Genomic DNA, 14,932 nt, shown 5'->3' on the forward strand with positions numbered 1-14,932 from the left:
GGACTTAAGTGGAGAGCAAATGCTTTGAAAATGATGAGGACAAAGAATGTACAGAGCTGCTTTATACAACTGATGTATGTATGGTGATAAGAGTTGTATGAGTCCCTAATAAAATGTTTTTGAAAAAAAGAAAATGATGAGGGCAAAGAATGTACAGATGTGCTTTATACAAGTGATGTATGTATGGATTGTGATAAGAGTTGTATGAGTCCCTAATAAAATGTTTTTTTTTTTTAAAGTTGGATATTGAACAAAGAAGACCAAATGTAGGGTTGGGTAGGAGTGGGGAGCACTAGAAGTGATTGTGACTATATACAACTCTTTTAAAAAGCGGTTTAACCGTGGAAGTGTATAACATGTGACTATTACATCACGAAAACCACTAAACAATACAAAAAACCCAAACCAAAACCCCAAGTTGACCAGTGGTTAACATGGGCGAAGGAAAAAGTTATTGCTTAAGGAGCATTGAGTTTAACGGTGGTGGAATTTGGAAAAGAATATCAATAATGGTCGTCCAACACGGAGACTATAACTAATGGCACTGAATTATACATGTAGAAGTTGTGGAATTGGAGAATGTTTTATTGTGTATATTTTTTCCTACAATTAGAAAAAATAAGCTCAAGGGACCTGAATTACCTCCTCTTCCCCATGAACGAGAACTTTCAGCAGCACGTTTTCCTCAGTGGCTATCCAAGTTGTGTGCAATGGGATCGCGTTTTTTTTTTCTTTTTTTAAATCAAGGTCATGTGTATGGCTCGAGCTAAAACTGTTAGCTCTATGTGAGGCTACGAAGGACTAGCATTCAAGTTCAACACACTCAGGAGACCCCGGCGATGAGCGAGACTGCGGGAGACAAAAGGAGTTTCCAGAGCTGGGGGACTCAGCCTCGGCCGAGGCGTCTGGCTGCTCGGCGGCGTCGGCCCCCCGCGTGCCGGGCCCGGGGTCCTGCGAGGGGAGGGGCGGGGCGGGGCGGGGCTCGTCCCCGCGCCCGGGCGCCGCTCCCGCACGCGTTTTCCCGCCTCGCCGCCTGGCGGGGCCCGGCCCTCCTCCTGCGCGCGGCGGAAGTGACGAGCGGCGTCGCGGCAGTCCTTCCGCCGCGGTGTGGTGCTGTGGGGGAGCCTGACGGGTTTGTAAACCCCGGAGCGAGAGTCTGCCGGGCCGAGGTCGCTGCAGTGCGGAGACCCCCGGGGCGAGGCCAGCGTCACCATGTCTGACCAGGTACCGGGCCGGGGGCCGTGCGGCGGCGCTGGCGGGGCCCTGCTCGGCCGGCCGCTGGGCTGGGGCGGCGGGGGGCGGGAGGGGGGATGGAGGCGGGGGAGGGGAAGGCGGGCTGGGGGAGGGGGCGGGCGGCGGGGACCCGGGCCGCGAGGGAGCGGAGCGGACGCGGCGGGCAGGTCGGGGCCGGCCGCCGGCGCCCCGGAACCGCCCCGCTCCTCTGAGGGCTCTGCCCCCCGCCCTCCCGAAGCCCCGGCGCCTGTGGTCGCTGCCGCGCGCCCGTCGTCCCTCCTCTTCCCCAGGGTCTGCCAGGTGCGGGGCTCTGCTTCCACCCCCCCAAAGAGGGCCCCTGGGGAGCCCGGCCGTCTCCCTCCGCTGCGGACGGAATGCCGAAACGGCGCCGCAGGCCCCGGTTATGTAACGGGAGCGAGTCGGTGACGGGGAGGCTCGGGGGCCCCGGAGCGCGGATGGGCTCCCCTTCTGGCATCGCGGCCTCTGGACGGCACGGGGTGGGGGAGGGGCGGGGCTGGGGGATGGTGTTTGGGGCCCACGGGAACCGAGAAGGATCTGCCTTTTGCGTTCGGATCGGTGCAGCGAGAGCCTTTGCGCGTCTGGGTGCCGAGCCGTCGCCTCTTTTCTTGTTACTTTCCCCTGTCTTACTTGGGATTGGTTCAGTCACTCTCCAGTGGAAACCGAGCGCTCAGAAATAACCCAGAGACGAAATAGAACCAAAGGACTAGCGCGACAAAACCCCCTTCACCTGGACGTTCACCTGGAGATGGCCGCGAAGCGCAGGAGAACTTCGTGGCTGTAGAGTAGCCGCGGGACAGTCGGTTCGAGAAAGCTGCAGATGATGACTGCCCCCTTCATCTCGTTGACAGTGCCAGGCATTTCCTTGAGATTTGAACTCAGGTCCGGTTTGTTCGTCCCTTTCTCCCATTCATTCTATTAGTTAACTACGGTTATGCCTGGTTTTCCGTTTACAAGGTTCTTGGCGTGTCTTCGGTTTGTTTGCGCAAAAGACTTGGACTGTGTGAAAGTACTTTTTGGACCGTTTGTTTCACGATGACAGTGTTTAAAGAGTGTTTTTCACGCATCTCTACACTGTACTTGGACTTTTACATTTAACCCGCTTGTTCTCTTAGCTTTTCACTAAGCTTTGTACCACTTGGTGAGAGCAAGTGAAGCTTTTGTGGCTTTGTACTCTTGCACATCGTTTACAAAAAATAACCATAATAACCTTACTAATAATCCGGATTAATTCTCAAGTTGGTATGAGAATGGCATTGTAAATATTTCCCAGGACAGTTGTTTACTTGGTTACCAAAGAGGTAAGAACAGGTGTAAATGCTTAGTTTCACCTGCCTTTTGCACTGATGCTCAGAAATGACAAGGGAACATGTTGAGATTTACTATAGTTTAATGAAACAGTAACATACAGAAATAATTAGATGATGGATTTTAGAATTTTTTTGCTCTAGTTAGAAATTAAAGTCAGTTAAGGAAAGACATGGCATTCTGGAAGAAACAAAAGAGCTTGAGATAGTGACTCTAGATCAGAAGTTCTTGAGATTCTGTTGGGACATCTTCTGGGAGTCCAAAGTCTGATGTTCATACTGTGGGGTACTCACTGAGTTGCTTGCTCAGCAGTTTGAACCTACCACCTGTTCCGAGAGAGGAGAGAGAGAGAGAGAGGAAGAGGAGGCTGGCCACCCTTGTTTGTAAAGATTAAAAGCCCCAGAAGCCGAAGGAACAGCACTACTCTATAGGTAGGGTCAATGAGACTTGGAATCCACTTGATTGTACTGAGTCTGACTTGAAGTTTCTGGGAGGCCAATAGTTTTCATAACAATAAGAGCAAACTCAGAACTCACTGCCCTTGAGTAGATTCCAACTTAGGGGAACGTAGAACTGCCCCTGTGGGCTTCAGAGACTGTACATGTTCACAGGAATAGAAATCCTCACCTTTGTGCTCTTGAGATGCTTGTGGTTTTGAACTGCTGACCTTGTGGGCAGCCAAAAGTGTAACCAACTGTATCGCCAGGGCTCTGCTTTTCAAAGCAATACTAGGGCATTGTTTACCGTTTTCACTCTCATTCTTTCTCGAGTGTTCAGTGGAGTTTATAGAGGATATATACAAAAACAAACTAAACCCATACCCATCGAGTCAATTCCAGTGCACAGTGACCTTATAGGCCTGGGTAGAACTGCCCTTTTGGGATTCCAGGCATATAAATCTTTTACCTTAGCAGATAGCTTCAGTTATCAAATGGAGCAGCTGGTGAGTTCAAGCTGCTGACATTGTGGTTAGCAGCTCAACCTGAAGCCCACCATGGTACCAGGACTCGTCTAGAGGTTATAGGACTTGTGATATGAAACATGTTGAAATATAGAAGCAGATGTGAGAATCTGCTTGCTTCCTGCTGCACAATAAAGAAATTTGGAAAAATGTAAACCATTGCCACCCTTCACTAATTTTCTGTTTTGAAAAATAATAAAAGTATGTTAACATTGAATGAGTTTATTGCTTTAAAAAAGAATTAGCATTTAATAAATATACTCTCAGTTTTAATACTATAAATTTCAGTATATATAATCAGGGTCACAAGAGGTTTATGGGCCTTAAAGTAATTTTTGACTGTAAAAGAGTTCCAAGATCAAAAAGTTGGGGAACTGTTACTCTTTGGCCTGGGTGACCAGCACTGTAATTAATAATCAGACACAGTACAAGCACAAGGGTTGGGTACTAAGGACTGAAAGTGGTCTGAAGTTGAATTCAGATCCTTTAGGGGCTTATAATCAAGAGTAAGAATTCAAAGTCATTACTGTGCAGTATTAGCAGCATGCGATTGAATGCTGTCTACACAAAACAACCCTCATTTAAGCCAAATTCTTTTAGAAAATTGTGTTTTCTGAGCACCTCTGAGGTTTTTGAGTTTAAGATATTAATGGTGAATAATTTCAGAGTAGAATAGTGACTATTAACTTTACGCAATATTGCATTGCTGTGTTCTCAATGATTAATGCAACATAATTATTTTTGGAATTTGAAACAGTGTTACACTTATTTATTTTATTAAATACTTTTATTGGAGGGGGGCTCTTACAGCTATTATTACAATCCCTGCATTCATCCATTGCATCAAGCACATTTGTACATTTGTTGCCATCATTGTTTTCAAAGCATTTTCCCTCTGCTTGAACCCTTGATATCTGCTCTTTTTTCCCCCTCCCTCCCCTACACTTACATTTTTAATAGCCCTAGAATTATGGTGGATTTGTGGACTGTTATTAAATAATCCTCCAAGACAGTCTTTACACCAGGTCTGTAAATCTTAGAGGACTTAAAGGCTGAGAACCCACTGAAATTGTATCGAATGTTTTTGTAGTGTTTGTGAATGTGTATTCAGGAGGATTAAGGACCCATGGTCTTCCACAAGGGCACACCATCCCTCAAAAAAGGTTAAGGACCACCTGAATGACCGAAGTCAGATGGGGTATTCTTTAGCATCATCTTATTTGACTGACAAGCACCCAGAAGCTAACACAGGAGGGAAGGGTCATTTACGCTTCTCTTTGCCCCCCGTCCCTTGGCCCATCCTTGTACTCAGGCTTATTGTGTTTTTTTTCCTTATCCTCATCATCAAAACCAGTTTTGATCTTCAGTGCAGGTCTTTCCACTGTAATAAATTAAATGACTGATTTGCTTTAAATTAAATGACTGATTTGCTTTATATTCTAACACTTTGTAATAACAGTTACCCCTCATCCACATAAATTGATTCAGTTCCTTTTTATGGGTAGTCAAAGATTTGAAAACTTTTGTGATTGTTTTCATTACCTGTTGCTGCTTTCCAACTCCTTTGAAACCCACTGCCAGTTGAATAGATTCCAACTCATAAGCGATCATATAGGACAGAGTAGAACTGCCTAGAGGGATTCCAATGCTGTATTCTTTACTGAAGTAGACAGCTGTATCTTCCTCTCCCAGAACAACCAATAGGTTCCAACTGCTGACCCAGTACTTTACCCCTGGGCCACCAAGGTTCTTTCTGCCTAACAAATGATAACCCTTGAATTGAGTGACTTTTAAAGAAAAATAGTTTTGTTTCACTCATAGGTCTGCATTTTTCCCAGCTCTCAGTATATGACCACTCTTCACCTGTAGTTAGGGACTTCAGTTAGGGAAACTAAAATGGCTGTGGCTAGGAGAACCGGGTGCAGAGGGGGGCTGCTCCTGGGTGCTCAAGGTCTCCTAGTGGCCTCACTATCTGCTCCTTTCAGGGCATTCAGATTTATGGCAGTTACAGGAGGAGGAGAAGGAGGGAGGGCGGGATCTCTATCATCTTGGTGCAAACTGCATGACTTCTTAAGACCTACTCTTTGGAAGTCACTTCTGCATTCTGTTGGTCAAGAAGTCACTGATGCCAGCCCAGAATAAAGGAAAGGATGTCATTTCTCCAAGGAGGAGTAACAAAGACTGCAATTCTTTGTGTTCCAGCACGTTCATTATGTTTCTTCTGTTGAGGAAGTGTAATTCCCTGTAGTGTTGTTTCTTTTTTTTCATACTGTTTTTCTAGCTAAGCTGTTATTGTTTACTCATTATAGTAACTATTAACCTGAGGTAGCTGGAGAATATGTCTATTAAACTTTATGTACCCATTAGATCAATGAGTAAGTAAAGCTTAGCTGTGAATTGAGTGTATTTAGTGATGCATACAGAAATATTCCATGTCCTGGAAAAGAAATGATATATTCTGTATTCTCTCTGATAGACATATGAAGTACTATTCATGGATTGCAATAAAATGTTTCACTTACATGACATGTAAATCATATTTTGAAAACTGAATGATTGTCATGGTTAGTTGAGTTCAGATTTCAAAACTGAAGCCCATTGTCCAACATGCCACGGTGCTCTTCTGCGTCCATAGCGCTATGGACGTCTCTTTCACAGCTCTCATACAGTGTCACAATTATTTACCTACGTAGCTGTCCCTGTCAGTCTGCTTTTCCAGAGTTACTCCTTGTTTTCTGTTGTGCCCAGCATAGAGACAGTCATACTTACTAAGAAGTTCCTCAAATGAATATGTGGCAGGACCCCTCCAGTCAGCAAATACTTAGCTGACTCACTATATTTTGGGCACCATTATTTCTCTTCCTTTTGAGTCCCTGGTGTTATTTTGTAATTGAGGAAAGGTTGGTTGCCATGGAATAGTTTTCTTTTTATGTGTTGTATGCCTTTAAAATTTTTGCTCCCAGCAATTGACTTGAAAGGGCAACTTAAAAAAAAAATTATCTCCAAGATTGAATGACTACTTCTTTTGGGACATAAAGCTTGTTTAAATTTCCCTTAGGACACCTATAGCATTCCATTTGGGAATTTCCTGAAATTGTGATTAGATTTTTTTAGGCCATTAATTCTCTGATATTACTCCAATTAAAAAAAAAGGTGGGCAGGTTCACATTGAATTTATATATTAGTACTTCCATTTTATGATTTAAAATTAGGATGTTCATGTAACATGGCATTCTATTTCATTTATTTAAACTTTTATTATGACTTAGGTGAAGGTTTACAGAGCAGATCATGTTATACCTTTAACAACTTACTGTAAACACATCTGTTGTCTTGCCCTGTTTCCATCAAGTTCGCCTCATCTCCCTGTGGTTGGACATTGCTTGCCTTTCACAAAAAGAATACCTGCTTGGCCTCTGACCTGTGCTTTTCTCTTCCTTCCCCTGTGCACCCCTGGTAGCCATCAAAAGATGCTGCTTTGAGGGTGAAAACCTTTTCTTGATTTTTTTTAAATGACAGTAGTTGCTTGCACTATTTGAACTTTGATGATTGACTTACTTTGCAGAATGTCCTCCAGATTCATTCATGTCAGGAGTGTTTCACAGATCCTGCCTCTTTTTTTAATGTTTCCTACTGTCCCGTTGTATGTCCCAAATTTATGTATCCATTCTCCTCCTGATGGTCATTTAGTTTGTTTCCCTGCTTTTGCTGTTGTGAATAGTGTTGTTTCATTTGTAATACTTTATCTTTTGAGCATTTTATTATGGTTTGGGGAAAGTTTACACAGCAAGTTAGTATGCCATTCAGCAATTTATGCTAGTTGTCATATCTTTAGAGTCTGACCATTCTTGGTGCATTTGAATCATTGCCTTTTGCTGAACTGACAAGGATCTGAAAGAAAAGACTTGAAGGCAGGAAGGGTGGAGTTCTAGTCTCTAGACTTGCTAGACCTCTAGAATTGTTAAGGCTGTCCTAGGGTCATTTTCCCCTCTCCTTTTCTTTTTAAAAAGGTTTTCTAGCCCGGAGGGGGGAGTGGGGAAGGAGGGGGAAAAAAAAGAGGACCTGATGCAAAGGGCTTAAGTGGAGAGCAAATGCTTTGAGAATGATTGGGGCAGGGAATGTATGGATGTGCTTTATACAATTGATGTATGTATATGTATGGACTGTGATAAGAGTTGTATGAGTCCTAATAAAATGTAAAAAAAGAAAAAATGATTAGGGCAAATAATGTACAGATGTGCTTTATACAATTGATGTATGGATTGTGATAAGAGTTGTATGAGCCCCTAATAAAACGTTTAAAAAAAAGGTTTTCTAGCCTATTAATGCACCAATAAAAATACATTTATAATAACAGTAAATATACACTTTTAATTCATTAAAACATGAATGGAATAATACAGTATAATCAGTGTCTGTTGTTTTTCTCTCAACATTGTATTTGATTCATCCATGTTAATTGTGTATTGAGGTGTATAGTGTTAAATTTAATTACGGTGTTGCATTCCATTGTATGACTGTAACACTATCCAGTCTTCTTCTGATGCACAGTGAGGTAATTTTCTAGAAACTTCTTAGCATGTTCCTGGGTAAAGAATTTGAGTTTGGTTGAGTTTTAGCAGTTCAAAAGCACTCCCCAGTGCCGAGAAAGAAAAGTCTGGTGGTGTGTTGTTAAGATATGGCTAAGAAAACTGAGGCAGTTCAGCTATATAACATATGGAAGAAGGGCACCATGTGTCAGAATTGACTAGTCAGCAAATTATTTTTCTTGTTAGTTTGAGCCAAACAGTACCTATTTATAGCACTTTCTTAGAGTTTAGCTTTTCCACTGATTTACAGCAAACCTGATACATAGAGGTGTGTGTGTGTACATATAAAGTAATTTAAATAAGTATGGAATTTATTGTTTTCATACAATAAGTCTAGCGCTAACTCACTCAGGGATAGTCATTAGATTTCTAGCTTCATTTATCTTCATCTTTAATAGATGTATTTCACTCTTATTTGTTTTCTTGTGTCATAAGAACATTATTTTGTGAAAGGGCCAACCAATTACAAGGATCTACATATAACCTCCTCCCTGGGGGATGGACAACAGAAAAGTGGGTGAAGGGAGTGGGTAAGATATGACAAAGTAATAATAATTTACAAAGTATCACGGGTTCATGAGGGAGAGGGGAGCAGGGAGGGAGGGGAAAATGAGCTGATACCAAGGGCTCAAGCAGAAAGCCAATTGTTTTTTGTTTTTTAAAAGCAAATGTTTTGAGAATGATGATGGCAACAAATGTACAATGGTGCTTAACACAATGGATGGATTTATGGATTGTGAGAAGAGTTGTAAGAGTCCCCAATAAAATGATTTAAAAAAAATACCATGGCTTAAGTCGAGCATTTTAGTCCTCAAAGTGACATCTTTGCTTTTTAATGCTTAAGATCTTTTGCTGCACATTTCTCAAGTGCCATTTTGATGAGCATTTGTTGTATATCCAAATAAAATGGAATCCTTGAAAACTTAAAAAACAACAACATTATTTTGTGTTTGTGTTCAGGCAGGAGCCAAGCAAAATTGTGCATTAAAAAACATGTATCAGCAAAGTGTGTCACCTCATATCTCATCACCCAGTTCTGTGTCAAATGGCCACAAGAGAAGCTGGGACCTGTGTTTTTAGATGTCTCTCTCTTTTTCTAGTTGTCTCTTTCTAAGGAAGAAGAGGGAAATGGGTAATGGATAAGCCATCGACCGTGTTTGCCGCACATCCAAGCCTGTCTGGGTGTAGTCCAGGCTCAGAGTAGAGGTAAAATAACCAGTGCTTTGGGTTCCTTAGTGTCATCCATGCATTTGCCACAATTTTAGTGTTGATTGTACTTGTGCTAAAGGCCTAGGGCCTTGACATTATGTATTCCTTAAGACTTGAAGTGACAGAGCTAAATCTGACCCATTGTGCCCCAAATCTTTAGGAGACCTTCTCAGTAAGTTTGAGCACAGGGAAGCATGAAGATGAAAATGTAAATGCATTTTGATTGTCTTTAGTAGAACTGTGGTAAATCCATTTAAATAAGAGGGAGGTGACTTTGTGGTAATACTTGGTTTGTACTCGTTAATAATGAATATGAGTGTTAGACTTAGCCAGTTAACCATTGTTGAGCTTTGTTCATAAGGAAGTAAATTGACGTAAGACCTATGGTTAACAGAATTTTAAGTATGAAAATTTTGGCTTATTTTTTGTATGTTTTTAAAAATAATTTTGTTAAGGGCTCATCACAATCCATACATACATCAGTTGTGTAAAGCACTTTTATACATTCATCATTCATTATTCTCAAAACATCCACTCTCCACCCAAGCCCCTGGCATCAGCTCCTCATTTTTTCTCCTCCCGCCCCGCTACCTCATGAATCCTTGATAATTTGTAAATTATCATTTTGTCATATCTTGCCCTGTCCGACGTCTCCCTTCACTCACTTTTCTGTTGTTCGTCCCCCAGGGAGGAGGTCACACGTAATCAGTTCCCCCTTGTAATCAGTTCCCCCTTTCCTCCCATCCTTCACCCTCCCAGTATCGCCCTCATACCACTGGTCCTGAAGGGATCATCCACCCAGGATTCCCTGTGTTTCCAGTTCCTATCTGTACCAGTGTCCATCCTCTGGTCTAGGCAGATTTGTAAGGTTGAATTGGGATCATGATAGTGGATGGGGTGGGGGGAGGAATCATTTAGGAACTAGAGGAAAGTTGTATGTTTCATCATTGCCATATCACACCCTGACTGGCTTGCTCATCTCCTCCCTGAGGCCCTCCTGTAAGGGGATGTCCAGTTGCCTACAAATGGGCTTTGGGTGTCTACTCCGCAGTGCCTGCCTCATTTACTATGATTTTTTTTGTTCTGATGATGCCTGTTCAACACCTCACGATCGCACAGGCTGGTGTGCTTCTTCCATGTGGGCTTTGTTGCTTCTCAGTTAGATGGCCACTTGTTTACCTTCAAGCCTTTAAGACCCCAGATGCGCTCTTTTGATAGTCAGGCACCATTAGTTTTCTTCACCACATTTGCTTATTCACCCGCTTTGTCATCAGTGGTTGTGTAGGGAGGGTGAGCATCATAGAATGCCAATTTAATAGAAGAAGGTATTCTTGCATTGAGGGACTGCTTGAGTTGAGGCCCAATGTCCTTCTGCTACCTTAATACTATACCTATAAATATATGTACATAGATCTATTTCCCCATCCTCATATATAAATACATTTGCATACATGCATGCTTTTATTTAGACCTGTATAAATGCTCTTTGCCTCCTAGCTCTCTCCTCTATATCCTTTGACTTTTCCTCTTGTTCCACTATCATGCTCAGTCTTCATTTGGGTTTCAGTAATTCGTCTTGGTTACATTACCCTTGATCACGCCCTACCAGACCTCCTACACCCTCCTCACCACCGATTTGGATCACTTGTTGTTCCCTTGTCCCTGGTTTGTTAACACTACTACCTTTCCCCCACCTCCCCTTGTCCCATGTCCCCCCGGAACTGTCGGTTCTGTTGTTTTCTCCTCCAGATTGTTCATCCAGCCTATCTTATTTAGACAGCTGTGGAGATAATAGCATGCACAAAAACAAGACAGAGCAAAACCAAGCAACAATACGCAACAAAACAATAACAACAAACCAAATGACAAAAAACAAAATACAACATGAAAGAAAAGCTTGTAGTTAGTTCAAGGACTGTTTGTTGGCATTTAGGAGTGTTTTCTAGTCCAGTCTGTTGGGGCACCATGCCCTGGCTCCAAAGTCCACCTTTAGCATTCCCTGGGACCTTACTGTTCTGTTGGCTTATTTTTAATGTTATTTTAAATTCAATGTTATTGAATTGCTTTAAGGTTATTTAAAATTCATGGCCTATCTCTTTGTCAGTATTACCAAATAAAAGTAAATTCATTTTTTAATAATTTTATTGGGGACTCATACAACTCTTATCACAATCCATACATTCATCAATTGTGTACAGCACATTTGTACATTTGTTGCCATCATGATTCTCAAAATATTTGCTCTCCACTTAGCCCCTAGCATCGGCCTCTCATTTTTACTCCCTCCTTCTCCCCCCCACATGAACCCTTGATAATTTATAAATTATTATTTTGTCATATTTTACAATGTCCGATGTCTCCCTTCACCCACTTTTCTGTTGTCTGTCCACCAGGGAGGAGGTTATATGTAGATCCCTGTAATCTGTTCTCCCTTTCCACCCCACCCTCCCTCCACCCTACCAGTATCACCACTTTCACCACTGGTCCTGAAGAGATCTTCCGTTCTGGATTCCATGTGTTTCCAGTTCCTATCTGTACCAGTGTACATCCTCTGGTCTAGGTAGAATTGGGATCATGATAGTGGGGGGGATCAGCGGGAGGGAAGCATTTACAAACTAGAGGAAAGTTGTATGTTTCATCATTGCTACACTGCACCCTGACTGGCTCGACTGGTTCGTCTCCTCCCGAAGACCCAGGGAAAGAGGGAGTAAATTCATTCTTATCTGAATTTGGGTTTCCCTAGGAGCCCCCTTCTACAGTAAGAATGAACAATCCCTGTGCAACTTGTAGGGGCAGTGATGCTTAAAAAATTTTTTTGTATGCTTCCCCAACCCCTCTCATCATTTCCATCTCCCACCCCACCCTACCCCCACTTCAGGGCAGTGACACTTTAAGGGGAAAGTGTGATCCTTTATCTGTAAGACTAAATTGTCAACTGATTGCCAGAATGCAAAAGTCTTGCTCTTTTGACTTTGAAATGATATAAAACTCTTCTCATGAATTTTGTACATTTTTCAAGTGAGAACTGTTGGGTTTTCTCTAATTCTTTTTCTAGATCCAGCCATCTCTTATTTTTAAGCTATTCTGGATAGTGCCTCAGCTGTCTAAATTCCTCTCCCACTTTAAGTACTAGGATTCGGTCTCTAGATGACACAGATTTGAAAATGTAGATGTTCCCGTTTATTTTTTTTTTTCTTTCCATCCATATTGTTACTTTATTACTTCTCTATCATCAGTTTCTCTTGCTCGGGGGCTGGGTTCTCTTTCCAGCCAAATTACCAAGGCCTCTCTGGAATTTTCTCATTTAATGACTTACTGCCCCAGTCCCCGTGTTGAATACTTTAACTGTTTTGTAACCAGCATACCATACTACTCTGTACTGGCTGCTTTTTCTTACAGGCACGGAGAGGAAGGAAGGCATACAAAAGAAACAAATCACTGGGGACAAACTGGCAGATTTGGTCCAAGATCTTTTCACTTCCTAAGAGAGGTTGTCAAAGACAAAGGAGCACCTTAAAATCCAAGGACTAGCAGGCAAGCAGGAGACTCCCTAGCACATCGCTCAGACGATGGTACTGTGAGGGCTCACAGTTGGGAAGAGATCGCTAAGTTGAGTAGGGAAAGTAGTCGACTTAATTTTTGGAAATTTCAAATCTGAGTGCTCACCAGCTCATATGAAATTGAAGTGAATTAAAAAAATACCAAACAAACCTGAAAGGGTCTTTGTCTGAACTAACTAGTGTATGCAGTTGAATTCTGAAGCATGGCTAAGGGTTTGTGTTGTGGTATCGAGAATACTGCTGTTAATTCTATAAACATTTAATAATTGCCTATTTCCCTGGCACTTGAGGTGTTATACAAGGATACATCAAAAGCATTGCCACTAGGGTTTAGTTCATACATGTTTGGGTTTACCCCAAACAGAATGGGTTTAAACATGTTTCTGTCGTCAGTGAGTGGCTACAGCCACACTCTCCTGGCAGTACACTTGTTTCAGTCTGGTTGAGGAGCCCCCACTTCCCAAACAAAAAAGAAAGAAAAAAGAAAAAATGGGGAGGGAGAGGGACCAATAACTTTCAAGAGGATCTGCCTGGTCAGTTAAATTTAAGGCAGAGATCAGTTCAGTTATGGCAACTGGTGTTTTTTTGTTTATATTATTTTCAGTTTCAAAGGGGTAATATTGGTAGAATTTCGTGAAGGACAAAGGACGATTAGGGAACTTACTCTGAAGCGGTTGTAAGAAAATTGAATGCATCAGTGAGAAAAGGACAGTAAAGTTGTGCTGAGAAAAATCTTTTCCAGTGTACCTGCTCATTCTTTGAGGGTATTAAAGAGTGGCCTTTAAGAATTTCATTGGCCTTTGCAGACCTCGCGTTGCCAATAAGGAAACTCGGGCGCTTCCGCGGCCCTCTTTTTTCCAGGCGGCCGGGAAGACGGCAGACATTCAGACTGAGGGTGCCTACCAAAAGCAGCCGAGTCCTCGTTACTACAAGAGCATTGGCCTGGGCTTCAAGATGCCCAAGGAGGCCATTGAGGGAATCTACATTGACAAGAAATGTCCCTTCACGGACAACATATCTATCCTAGGGCGGATTCTGTCTGGCGTGGTGACCCAGAGGAAGATGCAAAGGACCATTGTCATCCGCCAAGACGACCTGAACTACATCGGCGAATACATCCGCTTTGAGAAGCACCACAAGAACATGTCTGTGTTCAGGGACGTCCAGATCTGCGACATCGTCAACTGTGGGCGAGTGCCGGCCCCTGAGCAAGACTGTGTGCTTCAACGTGCTCAAGGTCGCCAAGGCTGCAGGCACCAAGAAGCAGTTCCAGAAGTTCCGCCAGCCTCCTAGGGAAATAAATTTGTCTTTGTTCCCCCCCAAAAAAAATTTCATCGGAAGATCTTACCCTATCCACCCTACAGCCTGTGCCTCTTGAGAATTTGTTGTTTCCAAACTGGAAAGAACATTTAAAACGAACACAATTTGAGTTCCTTGAGGTTACCCAAACTGCTGTTTTGATGTAATGTAAATCAGAGAAAGGGGGTCCTGGTGGTGTAGTGGTTATACGCTGGGCTTCCATCCACATGGTCGGCAGTTCAAAAACCACAAGCAGCTCTGTGGGAGAAAGATTGGGTTTTCTATTACAGTAAACAGTTACTGTCCTGGAAGCCCACAGGGGATCACTATAAGCCAGCATTGACTAAATGGCAGTGAATTAAATCAGTTGAGAAGCAGTCGCCTTACATTTTGATAATTTAATAAAGGTTTCTGTAGTTTTTTAGCAATATTTTTTGGCTGCCCTTACAGAATTGAAAAGTTCTAATTCTCCACTTGCAAACTTGATGAGAATACAAGACACAAAAAACTATCGCAGGAAACATTGCTTTTAACATCTTGAGTAACTTCAAAGTCCTAGACACCGTGTTTGATGAAAGATACAAAGAAGAAGGGGGTGCCAATGAGGAACTCAGTCTTAGCAAACAGGTGGCATGAGAATATGTAAGAAGGTGCTCGGTGAAACCTTTTGGAGGCTGAGTGCGGTTTTAATAAAAAGCGGAGGGAGTGGGATCAAGGTGTAGAGAAAATGGAGAAAGGACTAGAGAGGTTTTTGG

The 14,932-nt window shown here is 42.6% G+C and overlaps 2 protein-coding genes across 6 annotated transcripts in view; both read left to right on the forward strand.

Moving 5' to 3' along the window:
• The first annotated feature begins 1,051 nt into the window (after positions 1–1,051).
• SUMO1 (small ubiquitin like modifier 1) overlaps positions 1,052–14,932 on the forward strand; it is a 44,653-nt gene continuing 30,772 nt past the window's right edge. For 2 of the 5 annotated variants that reach the window (XM_075529055.1, XM_075529056.1), the window contains exon 1: positions 1,066–1,224. Coding sequence is in view for 3 of the 5 variants with exons in the window: in XM_075529056.1 (XP_075385171.1) it covers positions 1,213–1,224 (12 nt within the window). In the remaining 2 variants the exon portion in view is untranslated. Of the gene's footprint in view, positions 1,225–1,896; positions 2,134–14,932 lie in introns of all 5 variants that reach the window. The other 3 variants (XM_075529057.1, XM_075529053.1, XM_075529054.1) reach the window with 3 other exon arrangements.
• On the forward strand, positions 12,888–14,608 carry LOC142424714 (small ribosomal subunit protein uS17-like). Its single transcript, XM_075530097.1, has 2 exons — positions 12,888–12,895; positions 13,685–14,608. The coding sequence occupies exons 1-2, from the start codon at positions 12,888–12,890 to the stop codon at positions 14,169–14,171; spliced, it is 495 nt and encodes a 164-aa protein (XP_075386212.1). The 3' UTR covers positions 14,172–14,608.

This window comes from Tenrec ecaudatus, chromosome 13 (genome assembly GCF_050624435.1).
Source record: "Tenrec ecaudatus isolate mTenEca1 chromosome 13, mTenEca1.hap1, whole genome shotgun sequence".
In the NCBI taxonomy this organism is placed as follows: Eukaryota; Metazoa; Chordata; class Mammalia; order Afrosoricida; family Tenrecidae; genus Tenrec; species Tenrec ecaudatus.